The 24413-nt window shown below is 33.9% G+C and overlaps 1 protein-coding gene across 3 annotated transcripts in view; it reads left to right on the top strand.

The window, feature by feature from the left end:
- The window catches only part of GRIK2 (glutamate ionotropic receptor kainate type subunit 2), a 618311-nt gene that overhangs the window by 222010 nt on the left and 371888 nt on the right, over positions 1-24413 (top strand). For all 3 annotated transcript variants that reach the window (XM_057738750.1, XM_057738752.1, XM_057738751.1), the window contains exons 2-3: positions 8971-9138; positions 12648-12905. In XM_057738750.1, the coding sequence (XP_057594733.1) occupies positions 8971-9138; positions 12648-12905 (426 nt within the window). The remainder of the gene's footprint in view (positions 1-8970; positions 9139-12647; positions 12906-24413) is intronic.

The raw sequence follows: 24413 nt of genomic DNA, 5'->3' as shown, positions 1-24413 counted from the left end.
TACTTTAGCTTTGTAGTATAGTCTGAAGTAAAAGCATGTTATGCCTCCAGCTTTGTTCCTTTTTCTCAGTCTTTCTTTGGCAATTTGGGGTCTTTGTTTTTCCATGTAAAGTTTAGGATGATCTGTTCTAGTTCTGTGAAAAATGTCATGGGTATTTTGATAGGGATTGCATTAAATCTGTAACTTGCTTTGAGTAGTATGGACATTTTAACAATATGAATCTTTCCAATCCAAGAGCATGGGATATCTTTCCTTTCTTTGTATCATTTTCAAATTCGTTCATCAATCTTTTATAGTTTTCACACTATGCATTTTTTATCTCCTTGGTTAAGTTTATGCCTATGTTTTATTCTTTTTGATGTGATTGTAAATGAGATTATTTCCTTAATTTCTCTTTCTGCTAGTTCATTATTAGTGTGTAGAAAAGCAACAGATTTCTGTATATTAATCTTGTATCCTGCAATTTTACTGAATTTATTCATTAATTCTAATAGCTTTTTTGGTGGAGACTTCAGGGTTTTCTCTATATAGTATCATGTCATCTGCAAATAGTGACTGATTTAACTTTCTTAAGCTTCAGCTACAGGAGTATGCATTATAATGTTTGAAAGTGATCTGGAACTGGGGGAATGTAAAGCAGAGATTACAAATCAGTCAAGTTAGAGTTCGGGCCAGTAAGGAATGTCTCCCCAGAACAGATGACTGTGCCAAAGACTCACAATGCATTAGGAGAGAGAGAAGGTTACAGAAATGTTTTAATGTGTATGTATATGTGTGTAGGTATGCATATGCATGTGCATATGCTTGTGTGTGTGTGTTTGTGTGTGTAGGTAAGTAGGAACTAGGTTCCTGGGCGGAGGAACATCACTTGGAAAGAATGGAGGCATTTGACCTTAGTTCACTCAGAGAAAGGTATGCAGTTTTATTTGGCTTTGGCACTGGGGAAGTGGGAATAGTAAAAAAGGAACCTAGAGAGGAAGGCAGAAGATAGATTATAAAGAACTTGGTAAGTAACATTAAGCTTAAAAATTAGGCAGTTATTGAAAGACTTTAGAAAATAAATAACAAGATTTGAGTTGTATTTTAGAAATATTACTCTGGTTGCAGTGTGGAGAAACTACTGAAAAAAGCCAGAGTTGGGGCAGGGCTCTGTGGAAGATCCAGTAGAAAGGCAGCATTACAGTGTGGAAGGCACAGTGCATGTGACTTAGTCAAGCAAAGCCTGTGAAAAGTTTTATAGTGGTGTTTCTGTAGAAGTGATGGAGGACTATGAACTCTTGGCTAGAATAATTAAGATCATTAGCTAGTTTAACAATAGGGAGAGCTTCCAGTGGATGTATCCATGGGGTTATGATCTGAGTCTTTGTCTTTATCTCTCTTTTGCTCCTCATTTTTTACACTGACTTGGACATAGAAGCAAAACTGATAATGACCTAAGGGCAAAGGGAAAAGAAACACATTTCATATTTCTCTGTAGTATTAATAACTTGTCTTGGTACATTAGAAACTGAATAAATTAATATTAATAAAGAGTTGATGATAGAATCAGAATCCAAATAGTGTTAATTAGAAAATTATACCAACTATAAATAGATGATATTAATCAGGGACACGTGAAAATTAAAAAAATAGTACATTACAAATTTTTTAAATGCAAGCTTAAGATGAATCAGCAGTATGATATAGTATTCTAAAAAAAAAAAACACTTTTTTATACTATGTATACTACACTAATTTAAGGAGTTGGCAGCCCCATTATAATTTGCTTTGCTTGAACCCAGTTGGAATATGATTAAGAAATGGACTCACATTGAGCTGCAGATACACTGGTGTACGTTCAAAGAAAAAAATAGCTAGAGAAATGAATGCATCAGAATAGTCATGTGACAAACCATTAAAAGATTTAAAAGTTTTAACCTGGATAAAGGAAATGTAGTAAGAAGTTGGTATCTGTTTTCAAATTCTGGAATATGATCACATGAAGGCTGGGCTTAAATTGATTCTAATCAGAACAAATGGTTAGAAGCTTCAGGGAAGCAGATGATGGCTTAATATATGAGAGAACTTTGTGCTAGAACTCTCCCAGAGAATAAAGAAGCTTTAGATGGCAGCAGGTCTGCCATTCCTAGAGACCCATATTGTAGTGTTAGAAGCAATCTGAATATCCAAAGATGGGTAGATGAGATAATTGATTGTGTCATTCTTAGACTCCTGTACCCTTTACATTAATAATAATAGTACACTTTTAGTATTAATACATAGTAAGCATTTTTATAAATATTTGCAGATTGATTTAACAGTCTTTTTGAGAAATCTATTAAAAACATGCAGCAATAACAAAATGATAAGTATCGGAATTTTATTTTATCCTGTCCTTTTTCTTTTCTCCCCAAACTTTATTATGAAATAATTAAATATACAGAAAAATTTAAATGAAATAAATACTCCTGTACTCAACACCTTGATTAAACAATTGTTAACATTTTTCCATCTTTGTTTTTGTGACACCTCACACCTAAACACTTCATCATGGATCTCCTAAGAACAAGGATATTTTCTTACATAAACAATATCATTATTTTTCCTAAGGAGAAAGAAGAAACAAACAATTCTCTAATGTCATTTAATAGCCAGGGCATTTTTAAAATGGCTGTTGATATTAATAAAGAAACATGATAATTTTATTTTTTATTGGTTTGTTTTTAGTCCTGGAACAAAGACCACCCTCAATGGTGAGAGGCCAATTGTGCTGGAGTCAGAGGGGCTCTTGAAAGGGATATATGAATGAAGCTAAATGCTATGGGCCTGGATGTGCCACCATCATACATTTCTAAATTTTGGCCTGTCTTAGGAGTATTCTTTGGAAAGTGTTTCTGAGAGAATGAACTCTGTTGGGTGGTAGATTTTCTGTACCCCCTCTGCAGGCTGTGATAATCTGTGAAATTAACCACTGGGGACGTTTCTTCTGATAGCATTGTAAGCTCTGAAATGAGATGGGATGAATTTATTAACACCCAGGGAAAGCCTTGGAGCATCTATCTTCTGTCTTCCATCTCACATTTCCCCCATGTAGTGGCTGTGTGTGATAGTAAAAATTCAACCACAGTAGTGTGAGGGGTCTACACCCTTCCTTGGAAAGCACATTCATCTGCCTCAGTGGTCATTGGTGGTCTAGTGGATATACTCTGATGAGTTTATCCAGCAGAGCATTTTAAAAAGCTGAACTTCCCTTTTGATGGGGTGAGTGCTCTTTGGTCCTCATCACCTTTTACTGAATCTCCAGTGTAAACATTTAACTTTGCAGCTCTGGACCAAACGGTATTGGGGCTCAGAAGGAAGCCTGTTCCAGTGGTTGTATTTGGCTTTGGGATGTTAGTGTGTCTTCTAAACTTTGGGAGTTTAAAGGTCTGTACTGTGATGACATAGATGCTGGTCATTCTCTCTAGAACTTTGAAAAGGTGAGATCTGGGGCATGTAGGACAGGATCCATCTAACTTTGAAGTGATGCCACCTCCAGTGGAGGATTTCCCAAGCTGCAGTTACTCAGGAACTGATCCAGCCAGCGCCCAAGGAAGACTCTTAGGGACCAATGCTATTAAACTTGTTGAAGAGCAAGCTGGGTTTCTGTTCCTCAGACCAACCTCTTCTTGAACCTGCAACCCCTTAACTTAGATGAAGCCAGGACTTTTAAACAAAAGTTCTAGAGGCTGGGAAGTCCAAGCTTAAGATCTGAAGGGTTTAGTTTCTGGCAAGCTTGCTTTTCCTGGCTTGCAGACAGCTGCCATCCCTCTATGTCCTCATATAGTGGAGAGAGATAAAGAAAGAGATGATGTTATCCTTTGGATAAGGATTTGTAGAAAATTAAAATGAGGAGAACATCTTTTGCATTTGTTTATATAGAAAATAAGATTATAACAGTTGATTGAAAGAAACAGCATATCTTCTGAGGATAACAGATGATGTGTCATTCATAGCATTGATTCCTTTATTAAACTGAATGTCTGTAAGACACTGATTGTACCTACTTTATGATAGGACCTATTTGAACAATCTTAGAAGTTAGATGTGACGTTGGTTGGCACATCCATCACAGGTTTAAGAGTCATAGAATCCTCAGTAGTAGTTAAAATTGACCTAAAAGAGAAAAAAAATGGATAGGCTTTAGCAGTTGACTAATATAAATCTTTTATTTCAAGTCTCGAGTAATGTTGTTCTTTTGTGAGTCAGGGCCTGTGATAGGGAAAGTTGCAGTGTTGTGAATTATGTGTAAATGAGAGATTCCTTGACATTTGGTCTTCTATACATACTAAACAAAGTGGGGCAACTATGCTTAGGGAAAAGAAGGCTGTTCTATTCTGTTTCTCTCTTTTTTAACAAGCATGATGGAAACTATTAACTTTTACTCTAAGCTTGGAGAAAGAATTGCAGGCATATTTTTTGATACAGAGGTTATGTGAGATGTGATGGCCTTTCCTAAATTAAAGCAAACAAAGAGACAAAGCAATTAAACCAAACAAAAATAAAACTGTGAGAATGATTATGCTATGTGATTTTTTTAAATTTCAAAAAGCCAAAGGTAAGTATAAGAAAGAAGTGAAATTTTGCTTGCGTCCAATAGAGAATAGGGAATTGGATGATAATGACAAAGTGGTCTCTAGATTCTTGAAAATGTGAAACTGTGTAAACCTTGGTACAGGTCTCTGAAAAGCACTTAATTGTAGATTACTAAGATGCTGATTTAGGATCTTATAATTCTTCTATGTTCTTTATTACCCTGAAATGTATTTTATCTACCAAACATGTTTTTGTGAACTCCTTAGGGTAGCAATTCTGTCTTCATGTACTACATGCTTATGAAATGCTATATACAATTCTGACACTTCATAATAAAACGAATAAGTCTAGAAGCAAACACCTTTTATAGGAGGTGCATAGCACAAAATAAATATTATTTCTCAAGGCAAGAGAATAAGCCCTGTTCAAAATCATGTGAACAGTTACTCTTTTGCAGGTCTAAGAACAGATGGAAAAAATGCTTCACCTTTCAATTTTTTATTAGGAAGTTTTAAAACCAAAGATATACTTTTAGAATAAAAATAGCTGATTTCTTCCTCAGAGAATCAAATTTATAAACCTTTATTTTCTACTTCATAAAGAAAAGAAATAAAATATGTACTTCCTCAATTCCCTGCTCATCTTCGCATCAACAGATTACAGAACATTGCCTCATGCTTGAGTATGTAAGGTGTTCTCCTATCCAAAGATTTGTCTACTTCCCATGCTTTGGATTTGATCCTCTTTGGCTCTTGAGGAGTTATAACTTATCAGTTATCCCCTCTCTTTTCTGCCTTTTAACTTTCTCTTCCCATCATATAAATGTGTTGTCTTTCTCAATAGAAAAGAAACAGATGCATAAACATCCTGAAATGTCATACTATCTCTAGTTAGTGTCCTGTTTTCTGCTATCCCTTGATATTCTAGCTTCATTTTAAAACATATTTTATTCATTTTTTTAAAACATTGTAAAATTACCACAGGTTCATTAACTATTTAAAATATACACGAAGAAAATTAATCAAATGCCTATTATCTAAAATGAACCACACATAATACTTTGTTAAGCATAAGTGCACATTGTAACTTCTTATAAGGCGTTTTGTCATCAAATACCTTCTGTAGAATAAAAATAGCTAGACACATAGTATTTTAGTAATTAAGTGCACCTTATTTATGTAAATAATCCCCTCCCATTGGATATTTAGAGCATTTCTAATCATATTGTTCTTATGAACAAAGTGAGCACCCTTGTAGTTAAGTCACCCACATTTTTCTTAAGGTTATGTCCTATAAGTAGAATTAGCAGATTCAAGTGTATGATATTTTTAAAGTTTGATGAACTAAAAAAAAAGTTCTCAAGAAAGTTTGTATCCATTTATTTTCCTTTTCAACTGTACTTTTTTCTGATACCTGAACTATTTTGATCTGTAAAAATTCTATCTCATTGTTTTAATCTTTCTTTTTCCCTATTTTTGAACATTTTTATGTATTCATTGATTATTTACATGTAATATTCATTAATTATCTATTCATGTTCTTTGACAGTTTTTCCGTTGAAGTGATTATATTTCTTGTTAATATTATTGTATATTGAAGATACCAACCCTTTTCTTTTCTAATATATTATGTTTGCATTTAGCTAGCATACTTTAATATATTTTCTTCATATTCCTTTAATCATTTTAATGAGTTGGATTATGTTTTTTTTTCAAATAGTCAAATTACATTCAGCAATATTGCCCTTATTTTTACTGCTTGTGTTATCAAACTTAGAAAAGCCTTAGCACTTTCATGAAATTGCTTTTTAACATAAAACTATATTAAAGGATGATCTATATATACAAAAGTACACAAACCATAGTGTAAAGCCTTAATAATATATATGCAAGCAACTAGAATAAGAAACAGAGTATCACCAGTACCCCAGAAGCACATCATTCACCCTCCCTGCACCTAGCCCCCCACCATTTTTTGAACTTTTTAAAACATGAAATCATATAGCAATATTCCCTTGTGTCTGACTCCTTTCAGCAATTTGTTTGTGAGATTCATCTTCTGCTGTTGAATGTAGGTGATCACTGATGCATTTACTCCATGCTGTTATGAATATTCTTGTACATGGTTTTTGATGAATACGTATATACATTTTTCTTGGGTATATATCCTGGCACAAAATTTTGGGTCACAGGATTGGTGTATTTTCAATTTTCGAAGACTCTGACACACAATTTTCAAAGCAGATTGTTATTCTGAAGAGAGGTGAAGGATAGGGACGTTTTAAGCTGCTATCGTCATGTGGTGACCATTTCTGTATCCTTGTTTTGTATATATACCACATTCAAATTAAAATTTGAACTAAGGAAAGTAGAATATTTAATTTTCCATTTTATTTTGCCATTAAGGAACCACTTCAGGTTTGCATTTCTAGAACTGGTTCTGTATTCCTATTTAAGCTTAAGGAGTACTTTCCGATTACTCAATTATTTTTCTGTTCCATATATGACTTACAGTTCTAATTACATATTATTATTAAAGTCAACATAGCTCACATTTTAGGAATTTCTGTGTATTTTGCCTGAATGAAATTTTGAAGAAACTAGCAATTTGTCATGGAATAGGCAAGGGCTTTGAAGTCAGGCATGAACAGATTCTAATGTTGGCTCTGTCACTTGATAGCTGCATGATCTTTGGCCAAAGGATTGTTTCCTGTAAAATTATACTGCTTGGGGTTGCTTTGAAGATTCAGTGACATCTTAAACACTTACGGAGTGTTTGCTCTACGGCAGCCACTGATTCTGAGTGCTTTGTTGTGAGATAACATTTGCCCTTTATAACAACTCTATGCAGTAGCCTCCCTTCTCATCCCTTATTTAGAGATGAAGAAACTCAGATTGAGGATTGAGGCAACTGTGCTAATTTATCTGGATGACAAGTGGCAGAGCCAGAATGTAAACCCAGTTTGGCTCCAGAGTCCATGCTCATACCACCGTTTTCCTCCACATATATAAGACATCTAATTTTCTTCTTGACTCCCATTGGGCATGTAAATACTTATTATCTTTCTGCTTCTCATAAGTCATCAAAGGTTTTAAACATGTTTGGAGTACAATTTCACAAAGTTGATGGTTCTGTAACTATACTATCAAATTGAAAAAATAAGAGAAGTATTTCTAACTAATATTCTGTAAAATGACAAATTTCTAATTCTTCCTGAATATAAATTTGTCCAATCACTGTGGTGTCTTCTGAGTCCTAATTCTTTACAGTTAGGGGAATTATTACCATACCATGTCTTCTTACTAATTTAGAATAGGTAGTTTGTTGACAGTATAGTCACCTGGCATTCATGGGTCAAAAGGCTTTTGATGAGGTATGAATTGCAAGCTGTGGAAATGCCCTATTCAAGGGAGTTTAATTTGTGAATGACTGTGCTGAGAGCATATGGTGTGAAGTTTGAAAGGGAGAAAAGTAAGTGTTCTTTATTTTTAATGTTGTGCTTTCCTAAGGACAGAGGTTGGAGGGTGTCAGCGATCAGGTGCTCCCTTTTTCATTCCATTCACCAAAGCAATAAGGTAGAGATTCTGTTGGAGACCAAGGTCCCAGTTAGGTCACTCATAACTGAAAAGAGAAAGATGATATCAAGGCTGGGACATGAATGAGGGAACTGGACTGAGACACAGCTGGTGGAAGGTACAAATGGAAAGGACATGTCTTTAAATTATAGGCTACATATTATGGCCAGAATTACATGCTGCAGTGTTATTCACTGACTAAGGGATTTGCATTGTTTGGCAGAGTTATCTTTCAAAAATGTCAAGTGTTTTCTGAAAAAGTATTTAGAGTAAAACAAATAGAAAAATGCTACTTCGTTCTTTTTTCCTGCAAGTAAGATGATGGAATTTGCAAGTGAATAAGTATTTTGGGATTTTAACATGGTAAGTGCCATAAAATTTTTGGTAAAGATTCTGATTTCTGAATTAATGGAGACAAATTTAATTCACTTTTCCCAATGCTAACTTTATAGCTTTATAGCAATATAGAGGATTGATTATTTTGGAACTGTGTGCAAAATTTTGAGGGTTAATGTTCAGTATTTAAGGCAAGATCTACAAGTACCTAGGCCCTAAAAGAAGCAATTACTAAATAAAAAGACAAAGTCATATTCCAGTCATGTTAAATTTTGGTAGCAATATCAAAGACATTTTGCTAGTGTGGATTTATCTTAAAGGGCACATCCCAAATCTTCAAATTCATAGAATAAGTAAGCACAAACTCCACATACTTAGACAAATCACACTCACACACACAGACACTTACACACATAAATGCACAAATACATACATGATAGTATAGAAACCTTCCCGAATTTTCTCTATCTTGCAGGAACTGTGATTATTCTTTTTTTTTTGTCAGGTGGTATTTTTGAATATGTGGAATCTGGCCCAATGGGAGCTGAGGAACTTGCTTTCAGATTTGCTGTGAACACAATCAACAGAAACAGAACCTTGTTGCCCAATACCACCCTAACCTATGACACCCAGAAGATAAACCTCTATGACAGTTTTGAAGCATCCAAGAAAGGTAATTGATAGATATTTAACAATATGTTTTCTGGAATTCAAATGTTCAGCTATTCTTAAGAGATTTCTTAATCCCCAAAGCAATTAAGAAGTCTTTAGGAATATTTTCATGTGAATGTTTCTTTTCAAACTGCACATAAATTTTATCAGGGAAGGTAAAAGTGATACGATTAACTATTGAAAAAAATTGCTTAGAAGATGAAATGTCATTAGGCCTGGGATAGTGAAATTGTTTTTTCTCCCCCCACTAATTCTTTTGTGTTGCTACTAAAGTATTCCTATTTTAAGAACCTTCTAAAGTAAAGCAATACCATCAGTGGATTTTGCCAAGTTTTACAATCCACTTTTACACTTTTATTTGCACTATGTGTCAGTTTCACTCTATTACTGTGGTCTTAATTTACTGACTACCTTGAAAGTTCTGTGGTTCCAAGTGACTTCCAAAAGTTAGTCTAACCTTTAAACTTCATTGAAAAAATTTGAACGATCTTTCGTTTATGTATATTTTATGCCCATTTTTAACCACTTGATGTATCTTTTTGTGACTGAAAATAAATGGCTTATGATATGAAACAATTATATGAAGAAATAATAAAAATACCTTATGAAATTTATTTATTTTATTATTTTGTAAAACTGTTTTAATATAATTTTCTGATATATAAATTTAATACATATATGAAGGAAGGTAACAGAGAAACTATTATCAAGGCATTATTTTAACCAAAGAACAGTTTTAGTAATGAATATGTTTTGGGAGATGTTTTCATAGGCTTACTTTGTCTAAGTAGGTGATCTTTCCTTTTGCATAGTTAGCATTCATGTAACAGAAAGTAGATTTCATAAAGTAGATTTTCTCAAAGGAGTGGACTTAGGAAGTGTTTGTTCTAAATTCATATTTTTAAAACAGCATTTGCTTTTCTGTAATGCTAATATTGTTTTATTAGCTACCATATATTAATAGAAATGTACAAATTTTTTTATAATTCTAACAGTACAGATTTCTTCTAAACTCATTAATATTAATGGCAGTTGATAAGGTACAATATTTCTTGAGATGAAAGTATCTTTCTTTTCCCCCAGCTAACTAGTGTTTATCAAAACCTATGTTCTGCTTGCCCTTTGAATTCATATCTTTATGAATAAAAATAAGTTTCCACATTTCAGAACCATGTCAGGGTGATGAAAGGTTTTGAAGGCTGAAAAAAGGGGTAAAGGTTATTGTGAAATACTACATTTGTCATCATAATTGCAAAATAAGTCATTAACAGCAAGACAAGTGCATTTGATTAGTGACATAGTTCATGATTATTTCCATTAGGAAGAAGCTCGTCTCAAATGAAATAATTTAGGCCAAAGAATATGGAATATGAGTGCAGTCTAAATAAAATATTAATAGATTTCTTAATGGTGACTTCAAAGTAGCAACATAAAAAAAGTGGACTAGAACGTTCTAACAACAAACAGCTTACTATCTTGGAAATATCTTAGCAAAATTATGAGGTGGTAAACGCATTTCATTTCAAACTATTAAAAAGGATTTACAAATTTTGTCACACATTAAAAATCCATTGGGAACCCAATTCTTTAAGTGACTTTGGCCTGAAGCTGAAAAAGCTCAAATAAGTGTATGAATAAGTTTCTTTGTGAGATGTTGGAAAGGTGGATGTTGTGGTTTGGATCTTGTCTTGTGAAGCTCTTGCTTGTTGACCTAATGCTGCTTGGAGGGCAGAGCAATATGTAAAAAGATAATATAAAAGAGAATCTAACATAATTTCTGAATCTTGTGGGACCTCAATAAATATATGCATGATACTGATATTTATGGTTAATTATAAAATAATTAATTTACACTTTCTTAAAAAGTTTTTAAATTAACTTTTCCAAGGCAAGAACATAAGTTGAATGTTTAAATGTAAATATTTTCACTGATATATGGTCTTATACTTTTAATACATAATACTGTTTTGCTCAATAAACTTTGATGCATTAGAGCTTGAATTATTATTTGAATCATACCTTGCTTTTAAATGACTCCTCTGATACCTGAAAACTCTATTTCTTATTTGAAACACACTTCAGAAAGTTCTATATAAACTGACATAGAATTTTTAACTTTTCTTGATTTGTGACTTGTCAAAAATCTGGAGAAAGAAGATCTTTTATTTTCAATGTATGTGAATTAAAATCTATGTGAGTGAAAAATTTTAGGCTCTAACCTTTCTACTGATTCAGAATTCCAACCGTTATTTTAAAAGTAAGAATCTATATATTAAAAAACTAGATATTTATGTCATATTGAATTTTTGAAGACAGTTTAAACAAGTGTTTTTTTTCCAACTAAAATTTATATATTAAATATCTCTATGCTTAAGAATACACAGTAGAATCCCAAAGTATATGGAGGGATTAATTCTGAACACCTAATTGATCCCTAAATCCCAATAACAGTTCTCCTTAGTCATATTTAAATATTTGCAGGGATAGACAAACCATTGCCTGTTGGAGCAGACTTCCCATTTCTGAACATTTCTTGCTTCCCTTAAATTGTGTCAAAATTCATGAGAAACTTCTAAACATTTGACCTAATTCTTCCTTTTCCAGTCACATGAAACAAACTTTAGCCTCTCCACAGGCCAGATTTTCAACTAGTTAAAGATGAGTTTCATGTTTCCAATAATTACTGACTTTCTAGACCCAAACTTAGCAGTTGCTTTAGTGTACCTTATAGAATTTCAAGTCCTGTCACAGTCTTTCTATTCCCATCTGTTTTGTTTATGTCTCTAATTTGTTTATGTCTCTCTTAATTACTGTAATTATTATTGATATGAATAAAATTTTCTACAAGTAAATATAAACTTAAAACAAGTAATTTAGCACAATATAAAAGACATAGTATCCAAAAGCCAAATAAATAAAGACAATTAAATACTTATCTATTTAATTAAATACTTTAATGTTCTTCCTACTCACCCTGTATGACTCATATCAGGCTTTGTATGGGTGTTTATATGTACAATTTGACCTATATCATTAGATATTTGCACATACTTAGCTATATGTGGCCGCAGCTTTTTGGATGGGCAGTGGGAGATAAATGGCTTCTAATTAAGAATTTGAAATTGTAGAGGATGACCAGTGAATCTGGGAAAGAACACTGTTCCCCTGACAGGAAGTATTCTTCCAAAATGAACACTGTCCCCTTAAATTCTAGATTACTCCCCTTTTTTCTCCTTCCCCACTCCTCCCTTGACACTATTTGCTGAATTATTTGAACATTGAGCTGCAGGTGTCTAGGTCAATTTCCCTACTAACAATCAATTTCCCTTCTAACAAACGGAAATGTTTGGAGTCAGACAAAATGTAACATCAGCTAGATGTAGATGTTATAATAAAGGCAAACAAATCTTCCTCCAGGATGATGCCTTTGGGTTTGCAATAATAATGTGGTAATGTTGGCACACTGGCATCTCTCCTCTCATTATTGACAGACTTCTATCTCCTCTTCAGCCTGTGATCAGCTGTCTCTTGGAGTGGCTGCCATCTTCGGGCCTTCACACAGCTCTTCAGCAAATGCAGTGCAGTCCATCTGCAATGCTCTGGGGGTTCCCCACATCCAGACTCGCTGGAAGCACCAGGTGTCAGACAACAAAGATTCCTTCTATGTCAGTCTCTACCCAGATTTCTCTTCACTCAGCCGTGCCATTTTGGACTTGGTGCAATTCTTCAAGTGGAAAACTGTCACAGTTGTCTATGATGACAGCACTGGTAAGAATAATCAGTAGCCTTTGGGGCTATGCTTTAAATATAGATAATTTTCTGAAACTCATTTGAGATTCTTACTGTATTGTTTTTGTTTGTTTTGTTTTTTGTTTGTTTTTTGTTTTTAAATTAAGGGAAGGAAAAATATTTGAAATCAAACATCGACACTAATTTCATACATCCAAACAAAGAGCAGCTAAAGCATACACTATTTTTTCCTATATTTGTAAAATAAGCACTTTCCTTCTGGGAAAGATCAGTGACTGTCAACTATAGTATTGGATGAAGGATAGAGGTGATATGAAATAGAATACTGAAATATTTATTCAAAGAACTTTTCTACTAATTTCAGGGTAGTTTCCCAAAGTAAAGCCTCATAATTGGCTGTTACTGAAGCTTATCAAGAAATCCAGAGGAAAATAGAAAAAAGAAATTCAGACTTTTGCCTTACCATTTTCTATAGCTGTTTATGTGTAAAGAATGTGTATGAAAAGTAATAAGCTTTATATCTGTATAGCACATTAAAGTACCCATTAAAATACTCAGAGTTTTTGGAACTGTTTATATGTAGATGTAGTTTAGGGACTTGGAAAATAGTATTTACTAAGTGTTATTCATTTCCGTGTCCTTAAAATGAATGTTTGCTGGCTGGAGGCTGCCCGTGCTTTCTTGTTTTAATGCATGTTATTATTTTTATGTATGAATGGTTATCTTGAAGTATCAGATAAAAACAAGTCTCAGAGAAATATAAGAAAGTGAACTGTAAAAATAAAGTATTAATTTCCTTGGAAGTTATGTTGGTGAAGGAACTGCATACTATTTTGATTATTACCTAGTGGTAAGGAATTTCACATTAAGATGTTTATCACTGGTCTAAATAGTGCTCTTTAAATTAGAATTTTAAAATATTTTATTCTAGAATATTTCACTGTGCCTTTATATTTACATCAGAATTGAAATTCATTTGAATTTAAGTTCTCCTCAAATACACCAGGATCACACTTTGTTTATGAATGCAACATTTAGAACTATGTGCAGAAATTAGTCCATTTGCCAACAAAATTGACCACCTGAAAACTGACAGATAGGAACTCTCCCAAGGGAACAGAGAACAAGGTTGGAAAAACAATGTAAATAATTTGAAAAATGTAAAAAAGTTGGGATTAAAAAAGAGTAAGTCTAAATACACATTAACAGTGTAATTTTGCATTTTTGACTTAAAAAAGTGAAATGTTTATTAAAAATTTTAACTTTAGAAATACAGCAATGAAAGTGCTTTAAAATAACCTCCTAAGTAAAAAAAAACACTTTGATGTGTTTTTAAGCTTAAATTAGACCTGTTAAATTTATTGCATTGTTTTATTCCAAATCATTATTTTTCTGTCATTGATAAAGTTCTATATGTCAAATTATGCATGGCAGGTTCTGTGTAAATGGCTTCTCTGAGGGTATATAATGTGATGCTTCAGGGGATGCTCTAGTTACAAACTGGTCCACTTATGTTTATGGGTGGTCATATGTAGAAATATACAAATATGAATACCCAGCATTGTGAATGCATAGTTTATTTACTTCTCCTTTCCCTCCTGTTATAATTCAGGTGAATTCTGACTAAACATCACAAATCCTCATACGTACATGCACATGCACATGGTATATATTCACACACACATTTATTATAGGTATATGTGTGATACATGTGATATTATGTAGTTATTTCTTATTATCTTAAAACTCCTCGCAGTAGGAACTTGGCAAATGTTCAAAACGTTTATGATATACCACCTTTTCTTACTATTCTGTTTCTATGTGTATGTGTTTGACATTTTTATTTCATATATGTGGTGATTGAATAAAGAGATAATGGGATTTGTGATCAAGGTCACATCATAGTTTGGCAAGTGATGTTTCACTTGTAGTTGATCCTTTGCATTGAATAATATTCTAAATATTTACCTCATTGAGACAAATTTAAATAGAGAAACATATATAGTCAGTTAATTAGATGTATGTACTTTTAATGGAGACTTGACCTACGATTACATTTATTAAAATAGTTTGTTACTAATTAAAAGAAACCTTACCATTACCGTCGTTTGAAGGTAACATCAATACTTGGATATTCCAAAAGTCTTTGATTATTTAAATGTGAATGCTGAGGACTGGAGAACTCGAGGTTTGGTGGGGGCGGGGGGTGAAGGGGAAGCTGAGACGAAGCAAGAGAGTAGCACAGACATGTATATACTACCAACTGTAAAATAGCCAGTGGGAAGTTGTTGTATAACAAAGGGAGTTCAACTCGAGGATGGAAGATGCCTTAGAGGACTGGGACGGGGAGGGTGGGGGGGAGTTGAGGGAGGGTGGAGGGGGTCGAGGGAGGGAGGGAATACAGGGATATGTGTATAAAAACAGATGATTGAACTTGGTGTACCCCCCAAAAAATAATAAATAAATAAATAAAATTAAAAAGAAAATATATACAAAACTCTAAAAAAATAAATAAATAAATAAAATAAATAAATATGAATGCCGAGAGTCATTACAGAATCACTCATAGAATAAGTATGCCTTAAAAATCCTCTGAGGGGAAAAAAGCATGTTAACACTCCATTTTATGCAATATTAGGTTCAACAAATATTGATGAAGCACCTACTGCATGCCAGGGACAGTAACAGGTGTGAGTATATGCCAGTAAAAGAAACAAACTCCTGCCCTTTCTTGAGTTTCTAGTTTCTATTTAGGAATATGTGGTTGTTCATGTTTTAAATACTATTAAATACTATTGGTAGTGAAATAATTGCGTTTGTAACCTGCTTTTCAATTTAATGCACTTTTGAGAACTTTGCTATTCTTGATTTTTAGAGAATAGAACAGACTCTAAGACAGATAGAAGAATCTCTTTGAATTGTATTCATAAACATATAGAAGTAGACTTTTTTGTCTTTTTGGATATGTTTAAAAGTCTCAAGGTGGAATTTTAATGATAGAAATCAACAGAGAGAATGTGTAAACTTCCCAGGTGAACAAGGTGACTATCTGGTCATGAAGGAGAAAATCTGATGACAGTAGGACTGTAAACTGAAATGGGAGAAAATCCACCTCATATCCAATGAGATAAACATTATTAACTTCATTATGGACTCATGTATCTGCTGTTTACTGCAGGATTCAGTATGCATTTTATTTATGTTTCTTTCTTCCCTTTCCAGATTTATTATGTATGCTATTCCTCCCATTTATATTCATTTCTATTTTGTTATGTTGTCCAGTTTGATACATGATAATTATGCTTTCATCCAGTCTTTGTTCCCACCCCCAAAACAGATGGGATGATAGATGAAATATAGTGCTGGAGTAGGAGAAATTCTTAGAACGATGTTAACAGGAGCTGTTTATTTTTTATGATAATTAGCATTTGTTGTTGTCGTGGATGAATGCTTTTAAACACCCTGAAAGTCTGTTATAGCTCTGAATGATGTCCAAAATGATGGAAGAGAATTGGCTTCAGAAACAAAGCTGTGTTTCTGTCAGTCATTTTGGAACATATGATTCATTTTAAATATAAACTAAAAATAAGTTGGAGAGCTGTCAGCTTGTAAGCAATTCCAGGATAAGTTGTGAATATTTGCTTTAAAATTCCTGTGTTTCATCTTTGTTTATAGATCAGCAGTCCATTAACAAAGAACTCTGGACTGGTAAACAGAAGCCTGGGATTCTAGTCCCAGTTTTGCTACTAAATTACTGATACAACTTTGGAAAAGAGAAGGGAATTGAAATGACTATAGAAAGCAGCTATGATGCACTAGGCATTGAGGTAGTTGCTGTCATATAAACTATTACATTTAATCTTCAAAACAATTCTGTTAAACGAAACAATTCTAGGGAAACAGATTATCACTTCAGTATCCTTGCTTCCTCCAGTAGCTGGCTCTTCTGCCACCAGCAGCCAAAGACAGAAACTTGAACATCTTCCTTGATTCCTGCCTTTCTTCAGCCCCACAATCAAGCTCTAATGGTTGTTAATTCTACACCTCTATGAACTCTCAAATCTGTTCCTTTTTTTCATGCTTTCTAATTCTTAAGTCAAAATCTTTCACCTGGGTTATTACTAACAGCCTCTTCTCTGTCTCCCTACTAATCCAGTCTCCACACTACAATTAAAGTAATTTTAAAAACTGCAATCTGACCCATTGTCCTATTAATAGTTTCTCTTGCTCTAAGGATAAAATCAAAACTTTTTTGAAAGCCTTAGAAGATCTGACTTCGTTAGTCCCTGTACCCCTCCAATGAGATTTGTGTCTAAATTTTAATCTAAGTCCCTCACTTACGTCTTTCAAATTGAGCCATTGAATGTCTTTGTTTCTGAAAATACTGTCCAGTCCACCTGTTTCTCTCATTCTGGCCCCAACTCCTCCTCCCAACTAAGCACCGACACGCGTGTACATGTGTATTTCTGCGTGCATGCGTGCACACACACACACACATTCATACCATATGGCTTAGATGTCACAAAGAAAGACTATCCTGAGCCCCAGCTCCCAAGCTGCAATAGGTCTCCCTCAACACATCCCCATAGCACTGTGGTACTCCCATGACCCTCCCACATGAGAACATTCATCACATTATGAATGATTTTTCCTGGCTGAATTTTCCATTAGATCAAATACACATCTGAATAGGATGGACCCTAAGGCTGTCCATCATCCTATCACTAGCACCTAGGTATTACCTGGCTCATGGAAATACTTGAATAAACATTTAAGGAATGAATGCATAAAAAGCTGTTATCATATCCATTGTTTAGACAAAGAAACTCCAATGGATTTTGTAATCTGTCCAAGGTCAATTTAGGTTAGGTAGCTTTTTAGTACTTGCCATTGAGTAAAAAGATTCAACAATAATTTTCACATATATAGATATGATTTCTCCCATCATTTCAAAAATTTTAGAAGAAATCTGGAGTGATTGTGCTTTTGAGCTTATGGCAATTAAAAATACATTTACTCATTTACTTATTTGAACAATCACTATCAACCATCCTCTGTATACCAGGTGCTATGTTCAGCACAAGGGACAGAATTATAGGTAAAACTTTATCTCCATGTGCTCAGAGTTGAGTGAGGGGGAGACAGAACATGTGAGCAGGACACTATTATAGTGTAACAAGTGCAGATATAGACAAGAAAAAATATTGTGACAGCTTAGGAGATGAATACAGACATGACAAGAATTTAGGGGAGGAGAAGGTTTTAAAGCTGCCTAGTAAAGGCAGAGGAGAATTTTGGAGAAGGTGACATTATCATGAAGTTATCATAAAGGACAAGCAGAAATGCTTCAACTAGATAAAAGGCCTAAGGGTGTCACGTGTAAATGTGAGGATGCCTGAGAAGCTGGCTTGTCAGGGGATGGCAGGCATGACTGAGCATCAGAAACAAGGAAGATGAGGAAGGATAAGAAAGGAGGAAAAGATGAAGAATGTATAAAAGGCCAACATAGGAGAAATCAAAAAGAACTTTCTACTAGGTACTTTGCTCTGGAATCTGAATGTTACAGCAGTACCAGTCACGTTTGCAGGATGTGACCCTGCTTTCCAAACCACCACGGAGTGCCCCAGGGTTGGACATATACCGATTCAGTTCATTTCCTAGGAACTCAGAAAGCACATAGAGAGAGGGACATCCACAGACTGGACTATGGGTTGAAATCCTGGCTCTGTTGTGTAATGTTCAGCAAGTTACTTGACTTTAAGAGCTTGAGTTGATACATTTGTAAATCAAAGATAATGCATGCATCAGGGGATCGTTGTCATGATTCGTGAGATATGTAAAAGGCCTCATGGAGGCCACATAGTAGGGGCTTAAAACTCTCAATAATAGAAATGCCATGTGCCACGTGCCATTTATTCCTTACTGCACTCCAAGGAAAACAAATCATTATTAATCCCATGTTTTAAAATATGAGACTATTTAGATGCAGAGAGTTGAGATAATTTGCCCAAAGTTTCATAGCGAGTAAATGGAAGATCTAGGTTTTGACCCAAGGCAGTCAACTGCAGAACCCACTTTATTAAATATTGTGACCTAATGGTAGTTATTATGTTTTGATTTGATTCATTTCAGTGTCATTATTTTATTTTAAAAACAGGAATCAGTATTATTTTTGGTAAAGTTTCTCTAACTGCAGTGTGGAGAATGCATTGAGGCTATTGAGATATGGTGGGGAATAGGACAAGACCAGAAGCAAGAGAATTTTTGAATTAGTCAAGTTGAAAAAAAGATAATGGTTTCAATTAAAGAGGTTTTGATAGAATGGCAGAGAATTCTAGGAAGATTTAGGAGATACAAATTGTAGGACTTAAGTAAATAAGCAGAGAAGTGGTGGAAAAATAGAGACAGTAAGAATGTCCTCTATATTTCTGGTCTGGGCTACTAATCAATGGCATATTTACCTAAAAAAGGAAAACAAGAAAAAGAATGTGGAAAAGGGTATAATAAATCTGGTTCTTAACACATTAATCTTGAAGCACCTTGGAGTCATCCAGTGATTTGGAGGTAGAAATCCATCTTGAAAAGCAGGCATTTTCTTCTGCTTTCCATTTGCAACTCTTTGTGGTATGAGGAAATGAAGACAACTGACAAAAAACAAGGTCATGGTACAAGAAAGTTCAGAGTTATGTTAGTGAGTAGGCAGTCATGAAGATGAATATATACATGAAAAGAATTTAGGGGAGAATGTAAATTTTTTTAATTAATGAAGGAAAATCAGTAATTTTTTAGATACTAATATTTAATAAACAGCTTTGATTAATTTCCATGATAAAAAGAAAAAAAGGCCAGGGCATTTATCCTAAGCAAAAGCTGACATGGTTTCTTTACTAACTTTATTAAGTTGAATGAATTCTATTTATAGACTATGTTCTAGATACACCTGTGTGTGCTTTTGGAGTTAGTTTAATAAAATGTAAAGTCAATTAATAGTAAAAAAATTATTTTACTTTATAATTTTGCACTGATGTTTAAATAGAATAAATAAAATAATAGAAGTAAATGTGAAAAATATATTTTTAGAAGATACTAACTTTTGAATAATATAATAATTTTTCTGTTGTAAAACATATAACCAAATAATTTTAATTTTATTTCAAGGATTGGGGTAATTTGGATCTAAGATGATTATATGTTATATGCTCTAAGTACAAAGCTTTAAGTTCTCTAATTCCAGGTTGAAATACAATTAGCAATTATGAGTTAAACCTAATTATTTGGATATAGTTGATTACATAGCTTGGTGTATTAGTGTTTCCACCAAGTTGGTTTTGCATGAACATAGATTATTTATTTCTATTTAAGCAAGCCTCAAAATTATTTGGAATATTATTACTTAAATTTTGATTAGACGATAGTGAGTATTTTTAAACATATTCATAGAACTAATTCTTTCTCTAAGCTTTAAAATCTTTAAAATACTGCCAACTGTAAAAGACAAAAATAAAATTTTTAATCCACAGTAATCATACAATTCATGTTTTGGCAGATAGTGAAATAAATATATATGTAGATCTAAAGAAACAGAAGAAGGAGGACTTGTATCAGATCTCAGTGACCAGTAATATTTGCCTTTATTAGGTAAGAAAAAATCATAAAGTGAGAATAATTCCCTGGTGATAGCCAAACACTGCCAGTTTTCTATATTCAAATCTGGAACATATTGGCATGAGCATCTTGGTAGCTACTTTCCCCCTAGCCTTTTCCTGGTCTTATCTGTCTCCCTCTCTATGCAGCGTAGGGGAAGGATAGTACTTGAATTATCTCTCTGATGCTGTTGACAATTTGGACCACTCCTTTCTCAAGTGAAGGAATAAAAGTCTCCTAGTTTGGCTTCTGTGCCATCAACTCTCTTTGTTGTGTCCTTTTCAGCCACTTATTCCCATTCTCATATTCTTAAACTCTTTTCCTTTCTCTGCTCCTTAAAAGCTGATGTTGTTCAAGGTTTTATTCCCAGGCTTCTTGTTTTCTGCTTGTTTACCTCACTCTTCCGTCTGACCCATGTTTTTCTCTGTCTGTATGTTGTAGGGTCACTACTGGACATCTTCAGTTGCTTCTAGCAAGTGCCAGGCTCAGAGATCCAGCCACCCACTGATTATCTTTATTTGGATGTCTCACAGGATATCTAACCCAGCGTGACAAAAGCCAAACTCATTGCCTTTATTCCAAAACTTGCTTTTTCTCCTAGGTTTCCGTCTTTATCCGATTGCCCAGCCAGATTCCTAGTGGTCATTCTGGATTCTTGTCTTTCTCTCATCCCTCATTTCCAATTGATGACTTAGTACTTCTCATTTTTAACTCACATTTCTCAAATTTGCCTCTATCCTCCATCCCTACCGCCTGTCTTAGGTAACATCCTTGTGGTAAACCACCTAGATCATGTTCTGCACTCTACCCTATGTAAGTTCCTGTCTCTGATGTGGACAAAATGGTCTTTTTTGAAATGACAATGTGGTGATGTCATGCCCAGGCTTAAAGCTGTTTGGTGGTTCCTCAGTTCTTGGAAGAATGAGCCTTAATTCCTCAGTATGACACATGTGGCCTTTGTCATTGGCACTCCCATGCATCTTTGATTTTCTTTCCCTGGTATTTCCTCTCTCAATACTTATGCTACAGCTTTCCTTGAGTAATTGTAGTCCTCCCCTACCAATCATGCTCTACTGTCTCAAATCTCTTTGCTGTGCACAAATATTTCTCTCGGCCTGATATGCCCTACTCATTTGGTGGTCTGTTCACCACCTTCAGGTGTACCTTAAAATATTCTTACAGGGTAAACTTGTGAAGTAACCTTCCGTGACTGCTACCTGTATGAGTTGATAATTCTATTCTTTGTGAGTATGATGCAGGAGTTTAGTTGATAAAATAGTTTATCATCAATTTTGTAGTATAATTTTCAGCATGCTCACGAGACCCATTTAGCAGGGATAATGCTTTCCTCAGTCTAAGAGCTCCAAATATCTTATAATTAATTCATCCATTTATTTGCTTCTTCCTTTGTGGTTTTTTTTTTTTTTTGGTAATTTATTTTGTTCACAAATAATTATGAAACATTTACTATGTGTCATCACTGTTCTAGGTACTGGAGATACAAGAGTGAACAGAACAGACAAAAATTCTTTGCCTTGTGGAGTTTGCAGTCTAGTGTAGAGTGATAAACAATAACAATAAATATATATATATATATAGGATCAAATATGATAGGTGTTATGGAGAGATATAAAGCAAAGGAGGCATATAGGGAGCACAGGGGAGGAAGTATTGCAATGTTAAGTTGGATTGTTGGAGGAGACTTTATTTAGAAGGTGAAACTTGAGCTAGGACTTGCATGAGCTGAGGAAGTATGTCGTGGGAGTATCTGAAGGAAGAGTGTTTCAGATAAAAAGCAAGAAGGTAAAAAATAACCAAGGAGAAAGAGATGAAGAATTTTAAGTAAGTTGTTTTGTTTGTTTTAGTTTGGAGAAGAATTTTTTGAGAAACTGAAAACTGAAGGAGATTTTTGTGACATCTGTCATTTTTCAGTATGTGTATATGTGTTTATGTATATATGTACATATATGGTTATTTATGTATATGTTCCATTATTGTCTTTGCAATGGTAATGTCATTTCTTTAAAAATAACTCAGTGTAGTGACTTTTCCACATAGAGGCTCATTTTTATATGAGTTACTTAGTAGTGATTATGGTCCATAGCATTGACCCCTAAAACAGTGATAGGATTCATTTTTAACTGAGATGAGACTTCAGTGAAAGAAGAAATGAGTCTAACGTATATTCATTTCTGCAAGATGTAATAGATATTTATTGGATACTTGATAAAAAACAAATTGGTTCTACAGCAGAAACACTTTTTTAAAAATTGAGATCCTGAATGGATTAAAAACTAGATTTGATACTCATTATATATCAGGTGAACACGGCTGCCTTCTAAAACAGTTTTCTGTTTCCTCTTCAACATTGTATAAATGTTTGTCTTGTTTTAAATGTAAGGTATATAAATTGTATTTGGGGACAATGGGGACAAAGTTCTCTAGAATCAGACATTTTGAGAAAGCAAGCAAGAGTTAACACTCAAATTCTAGACAGGCTAAGTGTGCATCATTTCAGAATTATTCCAAATTGGAGGTGGTACAGTGTCCACTCTGTTCATATTCAGTGATTCAAAAAGAACCTCAGGAAATGAATTTTTTGCATAAATTCAATAAACACATACTAAATCTATCTAGTCATAAATAGAGCTTTGACTAGTAAAAGCTAATGACGATACAAAGACTGTTATGTACCTCTACTTGCCTTCATATAACAACCAAAGACATTATTGTATTCATCATAAATACTTATATTTCTGTAAACTCAGTCATCTTCCTTTTGGTAAAACAAAATTTATTATATAGCAGGATATTAAAATTAAAATCCAAAGCACTGGCTCTTAAATTTAAGTGGTATCAGGTAACAGGATTTCCTATGCTACTGTTAAAACTAGAGATTTCTAGGCCAGTCTTCTCTGTTACTCAGTAACTCTGGGTTTATACTCAAGGACTTGCAATTGGAAAAGGAAACATAGCTAATTGTGATAGGCATTAATGTTTACTGTTATGTGGTTATCTCTACTTCTAGACCTCAGGAGACTGAAGGTTCCTAATACTTGAATTTAGGTGTGACCACCTGGATTCCTTTAGTTGATGAAATGTGAGCAGTAGTGTTGCTCATTTCTGGGTGGCAGCATTTAACTGCCTGTCACTTAATTCTCCAGTTTACTCGTTCTCTGCCATAGCAATTGTGCTATGTTTGAAGTATCCCAAAATGCTGAGGCAAAATATCCAAGAGAGATGCCTTGGGGAATTATTTAAATCTACAGCAGACCTTGCTTTTATGATAGAGACACAAAATCTTGTTCTGTTAAATTGCTGTGATTTGGGAGGTGATTTTTCATATGGTATAACCTGCTCTAGTAGTTCTCAAACTTCAGTGTGCATTAAAATCATTAGGTAGCATATTAAAACACTGCTTGCTAACCATACTACCAGTATGGGATGTGGCCTGAGAGTTTTTTTCCAGTAAGTTCCCAAGTGATGATGATGGTATGGTCTAGCAACAACACTTTGAGAAAGATTGATCCATCTAATCTTGGATAATATGCAAATTATCACATCTTGAAAAATAATTGATAGTCAAATTTGTCAGTATAACAAAGGCATAATTTTACATATAAAACAAATTTAAAATTTTTATATAAAACTAGAATGGTTTGTAGTGATTTAGTATTGACAAAATTGTTAATCACTTATTAAAAATATATATTCATTGTCTGAACGTCCACATTGAGTAGTTTTAATTCTGGTAAATATTTTTGTCCTTAAAGTATTTTAAACAGCTTTGAATTAGTTGTAATATGTAGGAAGAACATTGTAACGTAAATATAATAAAAATTGTCAAGTGTAAATTAATATGATTTACAATAATCTAGCCCT

The sequence above is a fragment of the Hippopotamus amphibius genome, chromosome 6 (genome assembly GCF_030028045.1).
Source record: "Hippopotamus amphibius kiboko isolate mHipAmp2 chromosome 6, mHipAmp2.hap2, whole genome shotgun sequence".
Classification (NCBI taxonomy): domain Eukaryota; kingdom Metazoa; phylum Chordata; class Mammalia; order Artiodactyla; family Hippopotamidae; genus Hippopotamus; species Hippopotamus amphibius.
The sequence above is the reverse complement of the archived record's forward strand: the minus strand, read 5'-3'. Positions and strand labels throughout refer to the sequence as shown.